The sequence below is a fragment of the Parasteatoda tepidariorum genome, chromosome 10, assembly GCF_043381705.1.
Source record: "Parasteatoda tepidariorum isolate YZ-2023 chromosome 10, CAS_Ptep_4.0, whole genome shotgun sequence".
In the NCBI taxonomy this organism is placed as follows: Eukaryota; Metazoa; Arthropoda; class Arachnida; order Araneae; family Theridiidae; genus Parasteatoda; species Parasteatoda tepidariorum.
The window spans coordinates 65,717,121-65,742,389 of record NC_092213.1 but is presented as its reverse complement, the minus strand read 5'-3'; the positions used below and the strand labels follow the sequence as shown (position 1 = coordinate 65,742,389).

Below are 25,269 nucleotides of genomic sequence, written 5' to 3'. Positions count from 1 at the left end.
GGTGGTTCACGGGATAGGACTCTCGCCTTCCAATGAGGTGATACAAGTTCGAATCCCAGAGAACGAATTCCGCATCCGGCTTGCACCGACAACAGTGCTAACGTAAAATACTCTCAGTGGTAGACAGATCAAGTGTTACAGTATAATTGCCGTTATTACAGTATAACCGACATTATATTTATGTACACTTTCTTTATTATTTTTCTTTCTCTTTTTCAATTTTTATGTATATAACAAAATTCATTTTTTTTTATTGTTCATGCTCTTTTTACTTCATTTATTGTTTCAGTCATTGTTTTTCCTTTTAAACAAATGTGTTGCACTTCATTGTCTGCAAGATTTTCAATGTTGTTTACTAAATTTTATTGTAAAAATTTTTATATGTATTATGCAATTTTTCATAATAAATTCCCTCTGATCAGGCTAGCTCACCGGGTTGTGGCGAGCTGGACTGGTAGCCAGACGTGGACTATACGGGTAAGGGTTTTGCAAACCTAGGTACGTGTCCACGTCTGGAGGAAAGTATAATTGCGGTCAGGCTAACTATGGGAACTTCTTGTGGTTTTTCTCTCCATGGAACGCAAATGCTGGTTATTTCCATCTAAAAGTCCTCCACGGAGGCAAACTCATCCCATTACTCGTCCAGGAGTTCCCTCGTCTTTTAGATTGGGTTCAAAACTAAAAGGCATCGGAGTTGAGCATTGGTAGTCTTACACTCAAAATCGGGTCAGCTGTTCAACGACGGGTATAAAGTAAAATATAGGGAAGGAAAACCACGAAACCCTCCTCAGTTAATCCGAAAGTTATGGGATTCTAACCCATAAACTTACTAACACTGCACTCGCGGCACTAAGCAGTTTCTGAAACAAATAACCTGTGTCAAATACGTGCAACTAAGGTTGTTCTATGAAAGCTTTTCGTGAGATAGAATAACTGCTCTTATCAAATAATGTTACTTTTATATTTGTTGTGAGTATAACAGCTATTCGTGACTGTTAAGTTTGGTCAATTTTTCACTCTATGCTGATTTTGAAAATTATTCTGATGATAATTCTATGATTTATACATTATTTCAATAAAATTATTCAAATAAAGAAATAATAAAGAAAATGCTATCAATAACCCCTTGACTCTGAGTTTTTATTAAATATGTTTTTAATAATTTTTTCGTTATTTTGTATAAAAATTGGTCAAAATAAATTAAAAATATTATGAACATTTTAATAATTTATGGATATAAAACGCAACATGAAACACTTGTGTCTATTTTGCCATTAAAGGTAAAATCTTCCAAAAAAGGTTTGCCTTGTAAGAAATTTTTCAAAAACGCATTTATTTGAAGTTATTTAGATCCAAGAGAAGCAGTTATTCATCATTGAAATTTTCATTAGTCTATAAAATCAATTATTGATGAATTTTTGAATATGAATGAAAAAATAATTTCTTAACCCTTTGAGGCACACGAACATAAATTTTCATATTTTTTTAAAATTGAGAAACTAATTATGATGCTTAGGATCTAAGAATGGGAAAATGACATTTAAAAAAAATTCTGATTCATTGCACCACACAGGGGGTGGTGGTTTCGGTGGTTAACCAGTGTCCACATAGAACATTTTCATGTGAAAAAAAAATATTATCTTTTTTAACTTTTTTTACAATAAATTTTCACTTTTCAGAAATCAAACAATAAACTTAAAGTACTAAAACTATTTATATAATTTTAAAGACCAAAAAAGGCTTTAACAAATATAATATAATACAAAAATAGTATATAATAAAATATATATTAGTGAAAAATAAAACGCATGAATTTCAAACACAAAAAATATTCTAAGTAAAATATAATATATATTATACAATATCAGGATAAAATAAATAGTACAGAAATATATAATAATAAAAATAAAATGTATAATAATAAAAATAAAATATAAAATAAAATGTATAATAAAATGTAATAAAAAGTAAATATGTTACTCAGCATTTACTGTGATATGTAATAATGTAATCTTATTCTTCTGTATTATCTTGTGTATTTAATTCAGTAATAGAAGTAATAGACTTTATTTTCAATAGAAATAGATAAGAGACACATTGCTCCCCATTTATAAGCCCCATGAAGAAAAAACCCTAATAAATTTTTACCCACTTCACTATCTGAGTGAAGGAAGGGGGAAAAAGAATAAAGACTCGTGTTGGTGGATATAATGTTCTAGGGGCACAGTGGCTTCACTCTGAAACCAAAAAATATAAAGGTAAAAATTAAATACTTTTCTGAGGAATCTTTATTGGGAAAAATTTGTGTGTCAAAAGAAGCTCATAAACAACAAATCTGAGTGATATACTTCAAACTTTTTTTGTATTTTATTGAGTAAAAAAAAAAAAATTTGTAGTAATGAAAAAGGGCCTTGAAAACTTTTTATTTTTTTCAAAGGAAGATATAATCTAAGTGTAGTGCTGCTATCTGGTGATGTTTAGTAAAGTTAAAATAATACTTTAATATTATTGGTTTCGGAGATTGACCTTTGTGCCGCTAGGAATAATTTTTTAAAAAGTGCGGTTTCGCTGTCGTACCACTGTGCTTCAAAGGGTTAAACTACTTTTTTGGACTTCATATTTTAATGCAATTATAATTCCGATAATCTTAGATTTTTTTAGTCACCATTATGCATTTTTCTTATAATTAAAAAATGCCAAACATATTTTTGCTTGAAATATAGTGTCAGAAAAAAATATGTAAGAAGGAACGGACACCAGTGTCTCATCTGCGTCAAAGGATTACAGAAACTGTTTATCATTAAATGAATAAACATTATAAAACTTTTTAAATTATGGCATTTTAAAAAATTAGCGATTTGTCAAATACAGGAAATGCGACTTTCAATACAGCAGAACAATTTTTAAAAAAAACTATAAAAAAAAATCTAAGTCTTAAGAGTTCAAGAGATCATTAGTTGTTAAACCGATACTAAATTAAAGCTTAACGTAAGTGCTGAAAATGAAAGTTAGGAGGAAAAAACTCATTTCCGTGGACAAGTTAAGTGTCTGGTGTCAAGTGTTAACCCGTAATCAAATTTTCGAACAAGCGATTTCGGAAATAAGGGATAGAGTTTAGAAATAACGTCTGCTTTAATCACTTTCGAAGTAGTGGGGGAAAAGAGATCGTTATGGAAGGTGCAATTTTCATCTTGTAAAAAAATTGTACCAAACGATTTTTATGGAATTTATGAGTGAACATTGAGGGCTGACTGAAACAATCGATGAAGTAATTAACATAAAGTGAATAAAAACTCTTTCTTTCTCAATATTTTATGCTAAAATAGAAAGGGTATTGCTAGGTGTTTGGTAGTTTTAAAAATTTGATAAAAAGAATTGAAGTTATTTTTTTAACTGCAACCATTCATTTGAACTTTAATTGCATAAGTAAGGAAGTGGAAATTAATTGATTTAGTTTGTCAAAATAATCAATTGACCGGTTACATATGCAATTGCTATTATTTATTGTTTGAAGTTCAAGAAAAATTGTTCAATGAAATGAAATTCAAATCATTTGAAAAAATTTAAAGAAATTCTATTTTTCTTAATTTCTATTTTGTCATGTTTCTTTTTTTTAATTTATCGATAGTCAAATAAGAGTGTGCATCCATAGATTGTATTTTTGACTGTCGTATTTCAATTAATTTTGAAAACAGATATTTTGCAATCATATGTTATTTTTTGAATATTTAAAAAAAATTCGGATAGTGTGATAAACCCGAAATAACATTTGGTTGTAATTTATTTTGCATTCTATGTGCATTCTTATTTCATTGTAAGGTGCAAAATTACTTACAATTAAAATTCCGAGAATCCAAAAAGGTATTTTTGTAGCTAGCTAAAACTACTTAAAATTCTGTATAAATGGGCATTGTGGATAATTACCATCTATGTTTAGATAGAATCATTTAAACTAATGAAAACAATTAAAAATTTAGATGGAATATGCACCAATGAAAATCCCTTGCCAAATTTGGATTAAATCCTTTAAACAGCTGAAAACAATTAAAAGTATGATAAAATTTGCACTACTTAAATTTGGAGTGAATGTGCATTATTGAAAAATTTTAGCTGCATTTGAATTGTATAAACATAATAGAAAATTCTTAGATAAATTTTGATTGAAATTTGGAATTACAAAATTTTTCTTAACAAAAAATGTAATTTATTAAGAAAAATTAAATTTTTTGTTTTTTAGTTCCATGGTTGTGAAATTGACTTTCTATAAGAAAAATTTTTAAGAATTAAACAAATAATGGGCATTTGAAGATAGTGAATTTTCCACCTTTGCGGGAGTATGCCAGAGTAATTTTGTGAGCAATTAAGAAAGTTATCAATACAAAAAAAAATACCTCACATGCTTCGCTCTGTGATTCACTAAATGTATAATTTAACAAGAAAATTTTGGATTTTTGCAAAAAATAATTTTAAAACTTGCAACATTTTTTAATGGAACAAAAATATTTCTTAAGCTTAAAAAAAAAGAAAAAAAAGAGGGAAGTTCGAAACGTGTTCAAAAGCACATACTTGCTGTAAACTTAATATGTTGCTAAATTTAATCGTATTATCGTGTATCCTAAGCTTCATTACACTGTTCTATGGTTCAAGTTAATCAAAAGCGTGGTTCAATTAAACCTCTTATAATGATTGCAACAAATTCGTACAGTATTACGGTTTAATATACAAACATTATTAAACATGCGTGTTACACAACTACACGAATAATTCAAAAATCAGGTAGATATACTAACAGCATCTTGAACATAAATATATCAACAACGCATTTTAAAGATTCTATAGCTACTACAGCAACATAAAATTACATATACTTAAAAATGGATGGCAATATCTTAAAATACCATATGGTGCAAATTGGAGATCATTTACTGAAGCTATTGTTTGATGCACAGCAACGCCATCTGTCAGATATAATCCAGAGACAAGTATGTTCTTATTTGGGGAATCGATAATACGTTAATATCTTGTCTAGGATTGATGATTCCCCCGGCATATCAAGAAAGCCTTTTCTCTTTCCGGTTTGTTAGTTGTTCCTGGATCCTTTCCAAAAAGCAATTCATTGTTGAAGACTGAATTCTTCGGATATCTGACATTGAATTGAAAAGGGCAAATTTCTAAACATCATTAATTGCTCTACACAAGATTAATATTATTGCATTTTAATTGATATTTATTAAAGTAAGAAGATGGGATTTTAACAACTCAGAATGCATAAACTTAAGATCTGGTATAAAAATATACCTTCGAAACATGGGATTTCTATATATTTACTAAAGTAAGGAGATGTCATTTTAATGACTCGGAATGCACACATTTTTGGTATAAAAATGCATTTTTGAAATATGGGGCAACTATTCTATATAGTTATTAAAGTAAGAAAATGGCATTTTAATGACTCGGAATGCGCAAACTTAAGATCTGATATAATATTAAAGTAAGAATATCGGATTTTAACGACTCAGAATGCACAAACTTAAGATCTGGTATAAAAATATACCTTTGAAACATGGGATTTCTATATATTTATTAAGGTAAAGAGATGGCATTTTAATGACTCGGAATGCTCAAACTTAAGATCTGGTATAAAAATATACCTTTGAAACATGGGACAACTATTCTATATATTTATTAAGATAAGATGACATTTTATACCTTTGAAACATTAACATTAAAATATACCTTTGAAACATTGACTATTCAAATATTTTGTCTTATAAATCAAACTTTTTACTCGTTGTCTAGCAAATTATAGCACTTTTAATACCTAACTCTTTATCTACACTTCTTCTTACTTGCTATAATTATAGCATTGCTATTTTATTTTATTTTATTTTGCAACCGGCGTTGAACAGTAGATCTATTTTTGAGTTAACGACTATCGATATGTTCCACTCTATTGTTTTGTAATTTTGGACCCAGCTCAGAAAATGAGGAACTAACCTTCGAAAAGGACTTTTTGCTGGAACTAACTCCCATTTGTGTTACATAGAGATGAAAACCACGAAAACCATCCACGGTAAGCTCAACGGCAAAGATATATCCTACACAGTGATCTTTCTGCCACTGAGGATATTTTATTTTATAATCAGCGTTAAACAGCTGACCCAATTCTGAGTTTACGGCTATCTGTGTTCAACTCCGTAGCCTTGTAATTTTGAACCTAACTCAGAAGAAAATGGAACTCCTAGATTGAACATTGGGACAAACTTCGTGGACTTTTTCGATGGAACTAACCCGTATTTGAGCTATATGAGGATAACCACGAAAATCTCACACGGTTAGTCCGACGGCAAGGGGATTCTAACCCATGAGCCATCTACCAAGGAAGATATTTCACATCATCACTGTGATGTGATGCCACCGCTGATTTTCGATCCTGAGACACTTTTTTTGAAGGAGAATGCTCTATTCTCTGATCCATCGCGACTCTAATGAGGATATTTGAAAATATCCTTCGTGAACGACTGTAGCGACAGAAGCAGAATTCTATCTACCAGCCATCTTAGGGAATCGAACTTATATCAACTCATTGTGCAAGCGCTCTATCATTCGAGCAACCATGGCTCATAGTATTAGTACTAACAGATACAGAATTGCACCTGCATTTAGAAAATGAAATAAAAGTATTCCTTCTTCCAAGAATCTAACGAGTATCTATCCTATCTAGAAGAATCGGTAGTGTTTCCAAAGAATTTTGAGCAGCAACTCTGCCAAGCAATTAAAAAAAAACAATGTAAATGCAAATCTTTCGGGTTGCACTCGCGTTTCTTAATTGTGTGGAAGTATTTTTCTTCACAGACTGTGACCGGACCTGGTCTTTTTCTAAATATTTTGAACTGTTGTAGGATAGAGAAGTCTTGCCGTGCTTTTAGGATAGTCTTGTAGTGCTTTTGCTAAAGATTATGTAACCGGACCATGCTTGATTTACCTAAACAATACCATTTTTACAACAAAAAGTTTAAACACCGTTAAACCAATTTTAGAAAGTAAAATGTAAGTACGAGTATACCAATTTCATAAGGAAAGGATAAATTACTCAATTTAATTATGAAACGTAAAAAATATACGAATATACTATTTTTGTCATGGCATTTAATAGGTATAATGATAGTGTAAATTATACTTTTACATAATTTTCTATTTATTTTTATCCTGACTAAACTTAGCGGCAATTTAAAAATCTAATCTTTTTCTAAACAATGTGTGTGATAGGAACTAATTACTTTTACGAACGTGAACAAGTTTCAAACTAAAATGAAAATAATAATTATCACCTAGCAAACAAATTTCCACCTCTGCAATTTCAAACCCATAATCCATATTGACAAAAGTTCATTTCCAAGTTATTTTTTCCACTCCCTCTAAACTTTACATAGAACTTTTTATTACCGTGTACTATTTCCGGCCTTTTTTACAAGACATCGATAAAGATGACTTCTGTTTCCGCCATATTCAGGTGGGCGAGGTGCATTGAATATATTACACAAAGAAAAAAAAATGAGACTATCTCAAGGTCTTCGAGAATCAGCAAGGAATGAAGGACGGCTAATTTATTTAACAACAGTTTTAGCTCTATTTTTTTTTTTTTTTTTTTTTTTTTTTTTTTTTTGTCGCACGGCCGAACAGAAAAAGGATTTCGTCATTTTTATTTTGGTTGACAGCCTACATCGTCCACTAATTGTATAAAGACAAAGCATGAAACAATTTTTTGTTATACCTGTCTCGCACTATCATTTAGTTAAACTTGTCTTATTTTTAAAAAAAAAACATGGGCGTGAGCTTAATAATTTATAAATAATGAAGTTTCACTTTTATTTTTAACCTTGCTCGTTCGTTAAATGGAAAATACGAAAAACAAATTTATGAAATCTTACTTGTTGACAACCGACAATATTATATACATTCACTCCATTATAGAAATAAATTCCTATTACGTAAATAAACCATCCAATTATTTCAATTAATTGGCAAGTGCAGTGAGAAGGGGGGGGGAATCCAGCTTATTAGTATCTTTATGAACTTTCAATGTTTTTAAATGATTAAAAAAATAAAAAATATTTGGCACATATTGTAAAAATCGAACTATTACAAAAAAAATTTATTTTTAGTATCAAAAATAAAGTCAATATTTCAGATACCTACTTTAATACAGCAAATACAAAAACTATATTTAAAAATGTGTGCATATTAAAAAAAACTGTATAGGTATGCAAGAAATAAATTTTTGCATACTTTTTCAGTTTCAGATGCTTAAAAAATGTCAACGAGACCGATTTCTTGGATTGATGGTATCATTCATAGCACTTGCATAGTCTTATATCATTAAACATCAGATAAAAAATTAAGTAACTAACCAACCATAAAAGCTTTGTAATTCAATGAAATTTATAAGCATTAATAAATATTTTTCTATCTATGTGCATAAATCAATTTCAAATTGGGAAAACATTTCTGTCCTTGTACTATTTCGAAACAATATTTACAAAACAATTTAGTTACTTCTAAAATATTTACTATATTGCAGTTAAAAAAAAATTTTACATAAAAAAAACTTTCTATCAGGAAAAATTCTAATTTATTGCTGTTTATTTAGCAAAATAATAAAGTCGTCTGTCAGTAAGCCACTATAACTTTATATAAATTACTTGTTCGATTTAATTTAGTAAGTAAAGGTAATTTCTATCCCTGAAGAACGAAAAAAAAACCCTTTTTTTAACTTCTTATTCGAGTCAGAAGTTTCATTATTCAAGTCCATCGTTAACTAGTCTTTTGCGTGCAAATTTCGACTATCTAATATTAATTTATATTACCTTGCCTGCCGTAATATCTATTTGTCACGTTTACATTACTTAATTAGTGAACAGAATCAGCCATGCAGAAAATAACTATTTTTTTCCTTCACACCAGTAGCATAAAGGTTAAACAAAACTCTGTCCAATAGTTGCGTTCATTTAAACATTGTATTTTATGAAAGATAAGCGCAAAAAAAATTTGGTTTTTTAAACAGATCTTGAAAATAAAAGTAGTATTCTTTAATAATCCATAAAGTTTTTAAAGCTAAATTTTAGAAAAGTATGACAAATTTACATTTTATATTCATTATAAGCCATCTTGGTTCGAAACTTGTTAATCACACTTATTACGAAAGGGGATGAGTTAAATACATCAAATATACATACAAAATATAAAATAGAAAACTATCAATAGGAGAAACCAAAAGTCTTTCTCAGGACACATGTTTTTGCTATTATTTAATGCGATATTTCTGAATAAGGAATAGTTATCCTAAGATAAAAATTATTCTTTGTAATGTGTCGATATGGCTAAAACATTCAGTTGAAAAAGAGTATGAAATAAAAGAAAGCAGAAACCAAACTTACCAGCGTGTAGCAAAATAAAATGTGGTTTAGGTTTAAAAGTAAAATACTATTGAGTACTTGAAACATGTCGAATTTTTATTTTAATTTTTTTAAACCAGTGAAATAAAGTTTATCTTTTCGCTTCAGTTTCTTCTGATTATTTATTTAACATCTTACAAGGTTCAATGTGTGCACTTATTTCATTATTAAATAGTTTCCTACAACAACTAAAAAACTTTTGGTTAATGCACAATGTAATAGGGTTTCTTTTTATCAATTTTTATAATTTCACACGTTTGCCGTTAAAAATAGCGAGATATGCATGTGATTCTCATACAGTGTCATACTGTTGTTTTTGGACAGTTATTTTAACAATTAAAAAAACAATATTCATGAAACTTTTCAAGATTTATTAGCATAGTCAATGACAGACCCCCGAACCAATTAAAGTGAGTTTAAATACGCAAAAATCTGATCATTAGACCAAAAGTTACTTTCATCGTTAACTTTAAAGTTTTGTAAGTGTTCACTTTTTTATTACAAAATTTTTTAAGAGATGACAATGCGAATAGTTAACGTCTAAATCAGAAGAAAAAAAATACTTGAAATTCAAATTTGAAATTTTTGATATCTTTTAATAAATGAAAATCCAGAAATAAAATTTCGACGTGTTTTTATAACTAAAAGAGCTTTAAGAATATTTTTAAAATAGTTTTATTCAGAAAGAATGACTCAATTTAAGTGAATATATCAAAGTAACATTGTAATGGACAATTTGAAAATTTAAAATTTTTTGAACAACCAGATTCTTCTAAAACTAGTTTTATATTAAAATATGTGTGTCATATTTTCTAAAACTACGAACATATGTCTGAAAACACTTAAAGAATATTTTTAAAATAGATTTATTTAATTTTATATGCGCATTTTCCAAAGTATATATCAAAGTAACATTTAAATGGAGACGTTGTGAATTTTTCAACTTATTTTGAATAGCGGGACTCTTAAAACTGGTTTCTTTTTAAAATATGAGGGTCATATTCTCTGAAAACATCCATATATATCTGAAAATATATAAGGAATATTTTTTTAATAGTTTTTAGCCTAAAACACGCAATTTCCAGAATCTATAAAGAATAATCAAAATGGACATATTGTGAAATTTATTTTTTGATATAAAAGATGTACATCATATTCTCTAAAAATACCCATATATGTCTTAAAATATTTTTAAATTTTTTTAAATAGTTTTATTTTGTCCGAAACAAGCAATTTCTAGTGTATAGTTATCAAAGCAACATTCTTTTAAAACAACAAAGGAAAGAAACAAATGATTCATGCTAAAATATATGCATCATATTCTCTAAAAATACCCATATATGTCTGAGATATTTGAAGAATATTTTTAAAATAGTTTTATTTAGTCCAAAACAATAGTTTTTCAGCGTATATATAAAATTAAAACTTTTTAAATTTCTTTTGAACAGCGGGAGTCTTATAAACAACTTTAAACAAAATACTTCACAGACGATTGTAATTCAGAAATTAGGTGCGCTATTTTCAATTTTCAATGGGTGGGATTCAGTATTTTTGCTATAATTTTGGATATATTATTCTTGATATCAAATTGCTCAGAAAACAGATCAATAAATCGAAAAATTTTTGAAAAACTAATTCTTTTTACTTAAAATCGTTTTCCAGTTTCGAGACATCCAGTAAATCATACACTATTATTGTTACTAAATCTATAACCTCAGTTATCAGTACTTGTATTTATTGAGTGTTATCGTGCTTTTAAATTCTGTTCAAATATTAATAACATTTAACTCTTATCAAAGTTTTTTTTCTCTTAGGAAAACTATTCTATTGTCAAAAGAAAGCTTCATCATCGAATTTCCGAACGAAAAACGAGTGCGACATTAGACACCGTTTCATCAAGTGGCTCTCAAACAGAGCAAATACGTTTCGTGTCGACAACCATTTTCTTTTTCTGTCCAAGCAGCTGGTGAATTACGATCTCGAAAAATGAATGAGTTCGAAAATTCTTTCGTCAAGAAACGCGTTTGGGATGAAAGACCTTTGGCCTTTCACATCTGACCACTTGACATTCCATGAAATTCTAAGCGTGAAACATTCTTTTTTTTAAAAAAGAATTAGTAATTAAAGAGTAAACAAAGAAACTGCTCCAACCAGAACAAGAGTCAAAAATTAATGACGTTCATTCTTTAGGAACAGGTGATGCCTAATTGCATTCTAAAAGGTCCTTACTTGAACCTAAATGTGATATTTGTAAAAAAAAAAAAAAAGAACGATTTACCGATAAAGGCCTCCCAAGTTGAACTAACAGTTCCTGGCTAGGTTTCACTCATTTAATAGTGGGACAAAAAATAAATAGGACTGGTTTGAATGTACTGCTAAATGGCACACAATTTGGCTGTAGTTGTGACAACTACAATGGAAATATGCAATAATACAATAATAATAATTCATATGAACGGTGGCGGGTCAGGGGATAGATCGTAAGATGACCCCAGCGATGGCTGAAATTCGAATTCCATCTCCGGCTTGCATCAACAACAGTGCTAAAGTAAAATAATGTCATTGGTAGTATTATGGGTTGGAGTCGCATTGCCGTTAGGCTTACCATGGAAGCTTTTCGTGGTTTTCCTCTCCATGTAGCGCAAGGGCGGGTTAGTTCCATCAAAAAGTCTTACATGAAGGCAAATTTCTCCCAATACTTGATCCAGGAGTTCCCTTGCCTTCTAGCTTGAGTTCAAAATTGCAAGGCTACCATTACATTAGTAGTTTGGGTCTGCTGTTCAAATTATGTGTAATAGAGTAAAATAAATCATATAGTAAAATAATTTATAGTAAAAAATCCAAATGTTGTAAGGAAGCTATTAAGTATAAAGTAAATATCAAAAGTGTAGGAAACCATCAATAATAGATATAAAGCCAAATGGTGTAGAAAACTATAAAGCAATGGTCAAATGCTATAGGATACTATCAGTGATACATATATAGTCAAATGTTGTAGGAAACTATGGGTAATAAATGTCTGTCTATGGGTAATACTGAAACTATGGGTAATAAAAGTCGAATGTTATAGGAAACTTTTAATAATACAAAGTCAAATTATGTAAAAAAAAAAACTATCGATAACACATATTTGAAATAAATGTCGAATGCTGTAGGAAACTATGGATAACACGGATGAAGTAAAAATGTCAAATGCTGTTGGATGCCATCCATATAAAGTATAAAGTAAAAGTCAAATGTTGTAGGAAACTTCCAATAATAAATATAAAGTAAAAGTCAAATGGTAAAAGAAACTTTAGATAAGACATAAAGTTGAAAGTTAAATGTTATTGGAAGCTATCGCTATTAAGTATAAAGTAAAATTCTAATGGTTTACAAAACTATCGACTGTAAATTTTAAGTAACAAAGCGACCATATCATGCTATGAATAATACAAATTTGTTATGCATTTTTTTTTAACTGTGTCCTACACTAGTCTTATTTTCTTAATGACAAACTTCAACATACACCTTGGCATAAATAAAATAAAAAATTGTGCCATAAGCTGTAAATAACTTTTATAATTTTTTCAAGTTAACGAATTAGGAATTTATTACAGAAAAAAAATTTCAATGCTATGAACTGTAAAAATACTCTTTTTAAAGAATTTATATATTGGAACATACCTATTTACTTTTTTCCCAAAGAAATTGTAAGCCTGTTTGATCCAATAACTTAAACACCTACACAATATATCACAATATATCACAATAAATTCAATTCCCTACAATCAATTATCTTGGAAACTAATATTCCAAAAAACAAAAGTAGCTTAAGCAATCAATTGCTCTGGTGAATTATGTTTTCATCTTGTAAATACCAAAAAAAACAAAGGTTATAAATAAATTTTATAATTTCGTAATTTTTAAAGTAAATAATTTAGAAATTTACTATAAAAATTTAATTTACAATGCATTGAATTTCAAAATACTTTAATAAATTTTCATATACAAGAACTGATCCATTTACTTTTTTTCCTAAATAAATTATGGGCTAATTTCGGCCAATAATAATAATTAATACTTATTCAATATCACAATTCCCCACAATCAATAATGTTAGAAGCTAATATTTCAATAAACAAAAGCGGATTAAGCAATCAATTCCTGCGGATAATTATGTCTTCATGTCGTAAATATAGAAAAACAAAAGTTGCAAGCAATTTTCTCGTAATTTCTAATATTTGAAGTTAACAATTTAGAAATTTATTATAAAAAAATTAATTTATAATACATTAAAATGCGAAAACACTTTTTAAAAAAAATTATTATGCATGAATTGATCCGTTTATTTATTTTTCCAAAATAAATTATGAGCCTGCTTGACCCAATAACAATAACTCTTAACACCTACCCAATATCGCGATTCCTTACAATCAATAACGTTAGAAGCTAATATTTCACTAAACAAAAGTGGATTAAGCAATCAATTCCTGCGGTGAATTATGTCTTCATCTTGTAAATATATTTTATCTTTAGCTCTGAGATAAATACAAAAGCTTTATTGCTTAGAAATAATGGCGGCCGCTATCAAGAAACCAACGAGTGGACATTCTATTTTGGCACCTTAGACAACTTCCGCCATTTCACCTCAGGCAATGGAATAAATGATGCGATGGTGTTGGCGATTTTTTCTGTTTCCCTCGGGTCAAGCAAACCTATTAAATATTTAATGTTCCAAAAGAAGCTCTCCTTATTTTCTTTCGAAAGGAACAATGGATTGTTAAAAAGCTTATTTCCAAGCATTCAAAGTGTTTCCCGCCTTAGTATTCTCCGTAATGGTTCGGAAACTGTAATGAAAACTAAACATTTATTTTTAAGAATGAACTCTGGGTTAATAAAATTAGTTTAATTGAGAAAGTTGATTATTTAAACAATCAAATAAAAGGCTCTGAAGAATTTTTCAAAACTTGAGTTCAACAATCGTACTAATTTATTTTTTTAACGATGTAAACTTCTGAAAGCTTTAACTGCGTATATTGTCTTGAATAGAGAAAGAATAAGAGGGATTTTAGATATCACATAATACGCATCACCTAAAAACTCTACAAAAGGATAAAGAGTAGCAACTTTATGAAAAATACAAATGAGAGGCATATAGCTATATAATGAAAAGCCAAGCTTTCTATAAATATTGCATTTTTACTTCAAGTTGCAGTATGGTATTATTTCCAGTGAGGTACTTTAAACATTTCCGGAATTTCTATTAGATAGCGAGTTGGGTTTTCTAGAAAAAAAAATACTATTTCATTATAAATTTGAGTCCAAAAAATCGTAAAGGCGAATATTGGAATTAGAATTTCTTCATAGGAATAGTTTTTAAAAGTATATACATTGTCTTTCACTGTATTCCCATTATTTTGGAAAAGTAGAGAGTTCAGTGCCTGCCATTTGAAAAAAAAATAGAAAGAAAGAATAGAAAAGTAGAGAATGAAACAAACAGCCAAAATTGGAATTCGAATCCATGTCTTTATCACATAAAAGACTGACTTAAAGCTTTCACTTGAGTCTCCCTAATTAATTAACTGATCTAATTACACTGGTGAACAAAATTAAGAGATTGAAAGCATTTTCGCACATTTCTATGACACTATATTCTTCTATGACACACATTTCTATGACGCTATTTCTGGACGGTTATTGATATGGAGGGAACCTGGAACCCGATACCATCCCAGCAACATTATCGAAAGGGACCATTATGCTGGTGGAGGACTCATGGTTTGGGCAGGGATCATGCAAGATATCCGCACACCGCTCCATTTGTGTGACAATGGTTCCGTGAACGCCCAGAGGTACAGGCAGGAGGTCTAGAGCCCTATGTACTTCTTTTCAGGGGCGCTGTTGGCCCTGAGTTCATTTTTATGGACAATGCGCGACCACATAGGGCTCTCCTGCTTGATGAGTATCTGGAAAGTGAGGATATTCAACGAATGGATTGGCCAGCCAAATCCCCTGACCTGAATCCAATTAAACATTCTTGGGATGCCAACCTCCTCCAGAACCATTCTGGAGTTAAAAATTGCTCTGGTGGAAGAATTGGAGGGTCTTCCACAAATCCTCCTTAACTCCCTCATTAACAGCAGGCATACTCGTTGTGCATGCTGTCTATCTGTCAGGGGTGACCATACACCATACTAGAGGCAACACATACTGTACAAGCCTCACTTTTATTGTCATCTTTTTATACTTAAGTTCAGACTACATTGGATTTATTGGCAATAGGTCTTGCCAGTGAATGGCACTTTCATTTTTGTTTCATACTTTATTATCAAGGGATAAGCTATATCCATACCAAATTTCATTCATTTATATTCAGTATTTTTTGAGATATTTGGGGAAATGTCTTCCATCTCTTAATTTTGTCGACCCGTGTATATAAAATTAGTAGCTTTAGATAATAGAACAGGAAATACATAAAAAGCAATCAGAATCACTGCGAAATATAAAATGCATCTTTTCTATATTTCAAAAATCAGAATAAAAAAATATATACATTCTCCAATTTCCGAGCTACTAAGTCAGTATATGGTGATTAAGGCAAAACTTAATTTTAAATTTTAACAATTATTAGTTACTTCAGAATCTCCATTACACTAATTTAGTATAAATTAATTTATATTATACAATTAAATGTTTATACAATTAAAAAATGTAAATTTTTTAAATTGGCTAAATATCAATATATGTGAAAAAACAATATTCTCAGAGGATGTTTCGCTGTATTATTGTTCTTCACAATATATCACGATATTGTTTTTGTACAAAAAGCATAAAAAAATATATCTTTTATTCAAATCATAAAGAGATTTTTTAAAAAAAATGAGTTTTTTTTATTTTATAAAATCACTTTAGCCAGCTTATATCTTAATTCTACATAGACGAAATAATATTTTCCGAACTTGAACTTGAAAAATATATATTTGTAGGCTAACATCAATTTAAAAATCTCTTTCATTGTCTTGTGTCTAAATAAACCATATCTTTCGAAAAACCCACCGAGAATTCCCTTCACTGTAACTTTAACTAATCGTAACCTTTATAGCAAATAAATAAATTTGCTCTTTCATTTGCTATTTACTGGGGCCGAGCTATAAAATGTGATGGCTAGAGAACATTCGAGGAAACTTTTTTTTAAGGGAGGGGGGGATTGAATTGCGAGAGGGAATGCGCAAAGCCCTTAGGAATTTCATTCTTCGATACTCCCCCGAGGATCGAGGACTGTAAACTTTTTTTTTCCTTCACTTTTTCATGTATGGATGTCACGAAGAGCAGACGACGATAAAACATTCCAAAATCGATAAGAGAGGCTTGAAAAGAAGACTTCTTTTAGATAAAAGCAAAAAATGGCAAGACTTGGTGAGCAGTAAATTCCAAAAATAACAACAAGAACTGGAGAGAAAATGTTTTACAGTTTTCTGAATGGGTACGAAACCGGGAAAAGAGTGTAGAATTTTTTTTTTTTTTTTTTTTTTTTTATTTTTTTTTTTTTNTTTTTTTTTTTTTTTTTTTTTTTTTGAAGAAATCTATTACCTTAAAGTTAAAATTGAAATGTTGAGATGTTTTAAGTTAACTATTTACATCTCGAAATTTTGGAATCACCTGAAGAATTTCTCGTTTAAAAACAATGATTATATTGTAAGTCGATCGCTAATGTAAATATTATCATTTGAAATATTACAAATAATGTAATGTTTCGTAAATTGTAACTTTTCGATGTTCTGTGAAATATGTCAAGTTGCATGCTTTTGAAGGAAAATCACAGAATGTAAATTATTACTAATGTAAAAATTATTTAACGAAAATCACAGAGCGTAAATTAATATAGAATCACTAACATAAAAATTATTTAACGAAAATTACAGAACGTAAATTAATACAGAATCACTAATATAAAAATTATTTAAAAAGTTAGATTCTGAAAAATAGACAGGAAAAAAAAATTGCCTCAAGATATGCTAATTACAGATTTAGCTAAATATCAAATAATAAAATTATGTAACATAAATGCTGGTTAGTTTCATCAAAAAGTCATCCACAAAGGATCCCAATACTTGATACAGGAGTTCACCTCCCAATGACTTGCCATAGGTTCGAATCCCAGTGAAGATTTTGTCGATACGAATTCCGCACCCAGCTTGCACTGACCACCGTGCTGAGGTAAAATATTTTCAGTGGTAGACAGATCATGAGTTAGAGTCCCCTTGCCGTCAAGCTAACCTTGGGAGGTTTTCATGATTTTCCTCTTCATGTAAAGTAAATGCGCGTTATTTCCATAAAAAATCCTCCGTGAAGGAAGTTAAAATTTCTCCCAATTCTCGATCCAAGAGTTCTCTTGTCTTCTGGATTGGGTTCAAAATTACAAGGTTATAGAATTGTACATTGTTAGTCGTAAGCTCAAAATTGGGTCGGCTGCTCAACGATGGTCATAAAATAAAAAATAAGACTGAATTTTTTTAGTCGTTTCATTATCAATTATCTTAAATTAGATTTTATATCCTACAGCAAAATTCGCAGTTCTGGAGTTTGTCTAGTTTAGTACTAAATTTGTTTTTTGAGTATCTACATAAACTGAAAGCAAATAAAATGGGCCGGATTATGATTTTCTTTGAAATAAAACTAAAAAGAATTTCTGTAAACATTGAAAATGATTATTAGGGAAACAAATTTTTTTATTAGCAAATTTAGTTTGATTTGAAAAACCCGGTGAGAAATGCAATGTTTTTTTAAAATGCATGTCTTTTTAATTATTTAATAAATCGTTTTTTTTTTTTAATTATATATTTCTTTTTATGAAAAAAAGTGTCATTTCTTTTTATTGGCATTTCATTTTGAATAGTTTCATAAGGGTAACAAAAATATTAAATAATGACTTATTGATTAGATTTGAATATAGTTAAAAATTCAAAATCATTGCGGGTTAAAAGAAAACGTGCTAACTCCCGGAATCCCTTTAATTCTTCCATGGAACCCTTTGGTTCCACAGAACCACATTTGGGAGCCGCTTTTCTAAGTACTTTGCTAAACTCAGGGTAATGCTTCAACTATAGATTGGATTGAAAGCAATCCTTAATTGTATGAGGGGAAGATTTGTTTATACCGTTCCAAACACACAGCAACAAGAAAAGTAAACGGCTATACTGCGCCAAATTCAAATCCTACCATTTAGTCAAGGTGAAGAAAAAGCAAATTGTTTAGTCTAATGCAATTACGATAAGAAAGGTGGGAAATAAATGATAATGATTATAGTGCTTGGGGGTCTATATGGGGAAACAGACTTTAAATGAAGAAAGTTAGCGCTTAAGGATAAATTATGCTAAAAACTAAGTCTAATGAAAAAATATGGAGAACTATATAAAATTAGTGGAATTCGGGGTATTGGTACCACAATTTATCAGTGGGAAGAAGAATTATAAACCAAAACCATTAAGTTTTTCAAAAGATAGGTACTATTTACGAATGGAACATTCATAAAGTGAGTTCATTAATTAAGTTTAGTATTTAATTGTTCTTTACTCAACTTTATAAAATCATGTTAAAAACTTAAAATCGTGTTTGAAATCCTGACCTGAAACTTAAACGTTTCGCAAAAATTTGACGAATTAAAAGTTTAGTTAAATAGAATAAAAGCCCGATGCAGCCAATCTCAAAATAAGAACTTACAATGTTTTACATTCAAGGTATCTAGTAAAAATTTGCTAGAAACTGTGCCTGACGCGAAGAAAGGAGAAGAAAACAATTACACAAACTGGGGGGAAAAAAGGAAAAATTCCTTGGTCACCTTGATGCCGTGGAATCCATATTTATCCGGTGTCGATAAAACTCCTAATAGGATGAAAATCTGGCCAATCAGCGTCAAGATCAAACCAAAAGGGGGAAATTAAATCGTCAAAACTACTTTATTTGTTGGCTGTAACTGAAGGGCGTCCTCTGTTACTTCGATTGGTTATAATTCACGAAAAGTAATAGAACAGTTGTTCCTAAACGATCTAGATCCGATTTAATTGGCTTGAATCGAACTTCAACACTAAAAGCCCGTCACTTTATATATCTTTCATGAATTTGTAACTAATTATTTGTGACTTTCGTGCTTTTAGTAATTTTTGATAAGGATTAAGATTGGATTTAAGTAAGTGAACGTAAACTTCCATGACTGAAGTCCAAACCGATTCAGCGTTGCGTTCTCTTGCCGAACAATAAACCAATTTCACACTAGGATACATGTAATCCTAAAACATGCCAAAGAACCATGAAGGAAAAAATTTTCGCCAATTCATAACTGTTGTCATAATACACGAAAAGAAGTATCGAGTAACTCATAATGACTCTTATGTACTGAATTCAGTACTTTAAATAATCGTACTAATTATCGATTCTCTACACTACTTAGCATAATAAGTTATATTAAATGACTAAATATGACATTCTAATGAAATTGAATGGTTTTTGTGCATTAGAATTTCATGAAACGCCAATTTTCAGTATCTCAAAAAACCATTTGACCCATTTTGTTAAAATCTGCATGAATTGTAAAAATACCATACCCTACAATAAGAGGGGAAAAAAACTTTTAAAAATTTTTTAATTTAATTTTAAAATAATCATACGGTGCATTGTAATTACTAAGTCCAATCAGATTGTCAATTACAATGTGTAGCACTGACAGTACAGTACCATACTTACAATGCCAAAAATATTTCTGCAATGAAATTCAGCTCATTTTAAATGTTATAAGTACAGTGTGCAAAATAAAAAACGGACAAGCCAGAATAACTTCCGAGAAGTTCCTCAAAGGGTTGACCTCAAATATGCTAATTAGTGCAAACATTATTTGAAGACATGAAATCAGACACAGAAACGTCCTTTCTCTGAGTAAAAAAAAAATTTTTTTTTAACAGATTTGAATTTGTGACAAAGAAAATATAGGAGGTAGCCGCAATCTAGGAAATATGGTCCCAATAATTTGGTCAGAAGAGCTGTCCAAAGCTTGGGTCCCTCCCTTAATGTTAATTTTACTTTTTGCGTATTTCACCATCTCTCGAGAACTTTTTAAGCAAATTAAAACATTTTTGCACACAATTATAAAATTTGATTATTCAAAGATAATTCCATGCGAAATAAAACTTAATATTTATTATTTTATTTAATAAAAGTCGAAAAACTTTTGAAAAGTAAAGTATACAATTTTTATCATTTTAACGAATGCAATTTTAGATAGCAAAATCGTTCGAGTAGCTCCTGAGAAATCTAATTTTAAAAATACAACCGTTTTAATTCTCTTAAAAAGTTCTCGAGATCTGGCGAAATACGTAAAACTGACATTTAATAGTCCAAACTTTGGACCACTCTCCTGTATGCGGCAACCCCCTATATTTTAGGGTTCAAAAATCCGAATCCGCCGAAAAAGAGGTATATTTATTCAGGGAAAGTACGTTTTTATGTCTGATTTTGGAACCTAAAATTCTCGTCTGCACTTATTAACTAGCATATTAAGATCACATCTTCGAACCATTAAGATTGTGTCCTAGAAAGGGAAGATCCAATCATTAGATTAAGAGTCATTCAGAACTTTCAGAAGTTTTCAGCTGTTCTTCTCTACACCGAGTAAAAAAATCTGGGGAAATTACCGCACTGAAAGTTAATGAGATTTCTTATTAAAAAAAATCCATAAATCTGGTTATAAAATTTAAATATATAGTATTTAAATCATTCATTAAATAATTTCCATTCATATGGTAATGGTTTAATGAAAATTACAGTTTTAAAAATTATATTTCTCATTACCACACATTTAATAATAAATACAGAGCTGAAAATTAAATGTTAACGAATTCATGATATTTGTGCCGTGATCTAAGGTATAGATTGTGCTGCTCTAAGGTTTACGAATTAATTACCAAGTTTCGCCACATTTACCGAATTTTATCATTTATTATAAAACCATATTTTATTGGTTTTTTTTCTTTAATCTTTACCAGAGCGCTTCGATAAAAATTAGAGCTTTTTTGGTATTCTCATAGTCTGAGAAACATGGTAAATTTTACCATATTCTAGAAGTTTTGACCATACTTGTTTTTTTCAATGAAGCTATTGCTAAAAAAAATTTATATGCGTTAAATTTATTTTCCGAATATTGAAACACAATGCATGTATTAAAAAGCATGTTTTAGACGTACGTTTACATTTAACTCATTTGTTTTGCTTGCAGAAATATAAAGGTATGAAAAGCTACACTTAAGTAGCAAAATAATTCGTTTACAAAATTGACATAAAATTTTGAAAATTTGAACTTCAAAGTTCAAAGAGCTTGTTTTTTCAAAAAAAGAATTAATTTTGTAAGAAATTCATGGATTGAAAATATAAATTCCCTTCACATACAAAAGAACACCATATCAAGAGCATCATTTCATAACAAGATACTCATACACCGAACCTTATTAGAAGGATAAAAGGAATTGAATATTGTAGCACTTACACAAAAATGAGATAAAAGCTGACTCATAAAATTGATACTTTCAATTATAATATGATGCAAAATCACCGCAACCGTAGTGAAGTGTAAAATTGAACACTGAGTGTTCGCATAATCAAGTTCAAGAGGTACATTAATCTAGTTAAGTGAAGCGCAATATAACAGTTTAAAAATTTGAAGAATATTATGGTTCCATAATTTCTAACAGCATAGATACTAAGAAAAGTGGTTCTTTATGAACAAAAGTAAAATTCCCCAAACATTCAAGTTTTTGAAAATTTATGAAAATGTTAAAGTGTATCTGCACTGCAAAAAAAGTTTTCGCAAAATTTAGCAAAAAATGTGCAAAAATAGCACCGAAACAGATAGTAAATTTTTAAAACCTCATGCATTCATTATTGAGTATAATATGCTAAAAATTGAAGCAATACATTTTACTCAAAATAAGTTTCACTTTTGAGCAAGTCACAATACTCAATGAGCACAAGATTTCAAATTCGACTATATTCGCTTCGGATCTATTTTGACAAATATTTGCTCAATTTTAAAGAACCCTTTTTTGCAGTGTTTTGTGCACAAAAAGAATTCAAGTGATCAAATCACCAGTCAGAATTAAGTAGGCTTTGTTTTGCATTGAGCACAAGGACGTGTAAATTGAAAATTAAGTATATAAATGAGAAATTTAAAATTTTGACCGAGAACAATTGATTTCTCTTTGACTTTGAAATAATCTCTTTACACCGCATGTATTAAAAAGCATGTTTTAAACGTACGTTTACATTTAACTCATTTGTTTTGCTTGTAGAAATATAAAGGCATGAAAAACTACATTTAAATAGCAAAATAATTCGTTTACAAAATCCTCTATTGTCAAACAAGAGTTTCATAGAAATATTCAACTCTATTAGAGAATTTTAACAATTTTAGTGTCAAACTTAAAACATTTTTAAACTACTTTACCATATTGTTGAATGTGACAACAATTAGGGATACATTTTATTAACACTACATCATCTACAATTCTGTACTGAAATTTTAAATGAAATTTATGTTTTTTTTTTTTTTTTTTTTTTTTTTTTTTTTTTNTAGGGTCATTACATCAAAAGTTATTTAGGACACTCTTTTTTTTTCTTTTTTTTTTTTGCATTTTAGCAAAATAAAGTGATTTTTTCTCCACATGATTAAAATCGGGAGAAATAAGAATAAATAAATAAACAAATAAAATTTTGAAAATTACTTATATACCTAGGATAGTTTAATTTCAAATCAACTAATAAAGAAGTTTTCAAAGCTATCCCTGAAAAATTCGTATTTTCAAATGAATGACTTGGAAAAAAAAAATAATATTACCAAACTGGAACCACAAAATTAATATTATCTACGAAAATAAATATGTCTATTTCGCAAAACAAACTTTAATGCTGAATTCGATAAACTATTTCAGTACAATAGAAGCATACACTGACATTATATAATAGAAAATAATTTAAAGCTTTCGATTTCAACGTAACATTCAATTATTTTAACCAATTCACGCAAATTGCAACAAATAACAAACATAAAAATGCATCATACGCTTTTGAACTTTAAATTAGATTCAAATTGTAATTAGGTACAGACTTACCTTGCATGCTAGCTGCCGAGTGTCTTCTTCCAAGTCGTCCTTTAATTCAGTTAACATTTTATTATAATATCTGTTCCTATCCATTACGTTGAGACATATCACTCCGAAACAAAAGCCTTCAAAACAATCTCAACCAAAACATCACATTTATGCATATATAAAAATAGACCTAAAAGCCATAATAATCGGCAATGTTCTACTTTAGTTCAGAATCGAATTTCAAACCAGGATCCAAGCGAAAGGAAGCATAACTTTACGGTTAAAGTTTACTTAATTGTAGTTTAATATTTCTTATAAATATCAGAAAGTGAATATAATTAACTAATAACTTCAACTTCAAACAATCATTGGACGAATTAATTCTAGTCTAAGCAAATTGTTGCATTTTAGCAGCAGAAACTATATATACATGGCAATAAAAGTTTAGAAATAATGATTGTCGACAACGGTTAAAAATATTAATAGTCCTTATTTACTATCTTCGATGATGAATGATAACTTGCAATTTTTTGGCCTACCTCCAACCTCTACGGCATAACAATAACAAAAATTTGCAACAGTTTTGGAAAACGTCGAAAGAAACTTAAAGTAGAATTCTGATTGTTGAAATGATTTATTGATATGGCGTCTCAAGAATATTATCATAGAATAAAGATTGTCGTTTAAGTAAAGCTAGGCAGAAGAAATACGAAGCTGTGCATACAATAAAATTTAAATGTGCTTTACTGTAAAGATACTGAATAAATAATTGTAAGATAATCACAGTTCCTTGTTGAAAATGTTAAATATTTCCGTTTCTAGGTCATTCTGGTTCGTTCGTATAGTCTAAATTGAAATACCATAAATTTAAACTAACAAGGAAGAGCTTTACTATTAGAGATAGATTTACTATTAAACCACCTGACGGAAGCGTTGAATTGGGAGTGAAGACCAATGGACGATGTTACAGATGTAGGTGTGGCTGGATCAAATGAGATGACGGTTTCCATGGTTACCACGTCCTTGGATTTACTCCTTGGCAGGAGAGGGATCAGAAAAAATTAGTAATTCTTAATTTCGAACAAGTCTGAACATGTCTGAAACAACGAGACGTAACGTCCATATCTGCGTGTATTCAAATCGCCTGTTGGGCAGGATGAGTTGGGAGCAGATTTATCTTTGCTACATCCCTTTTCCCTCCGCTTTGGATTGGCTATATTTTTAGAACAAGATCGATTTCAGTGGCTGCGAGAACCAGTGACGTCACTTGTGACGTAAGTTATTCGGAAAATGTTTGATATTTAATTTAAAATATTTTAAAAATCACAAATTCTGGGAAAACCTATTTCGGTTGTGTAAAACAAATGAGGTTTTAATTAACAGAAAGCATGAATTGAAATGATAAAAAATATTGCTCTTGGACCTTGGAATTGGAGTGAAGTTTCTTGTGTGTATTTTTAGAACATAATTTACTGTCTGAAGACTCTCTGAAAAATTTTAGAATTTCTAACAAATGAATGGGAATTCACTAAAGTATTGGCTATAAACTAAGAATATTTGTTAAATAATTTCACTTTTATGAAAGTAAAAATATAGCAAAGCAAGTTGATTACTATAAAATTTGATTTTACCAAAGCTCGCAATAATTTGTAACGGTAATCTTCCGGCTTATATATTGGATCGTATGACTAATCTTCAAC

The 25,269-nt window shown here is 29.6% G+C and overlaps 1 protein-coding gene across 1 annotated transcript in view; it reads right to left on the bottom strand.

The window, feature by feature from the left end:
• LOC107453194 (ankyrin-2) overlaps positions 1–24,780 on the bottom strand; it is a 213,262-nt gene extending 188,482 nt beyond the window's left edge. Inside the window, exon 1 of the mRNA XM_071186318.1 lies at positions 23,591–24,780. Coding sequence (XP_071042419.1) covers positions 23,591–23,674 — 84 coding nt within the window. The 5' untranslated portion in view covers positions 23,675–24,780. The remainder of the gene's footprint in view (positions 1–23,590) is intronic.
• Positions 24,781–25,269: the final 489 nt, after the last annotated feature.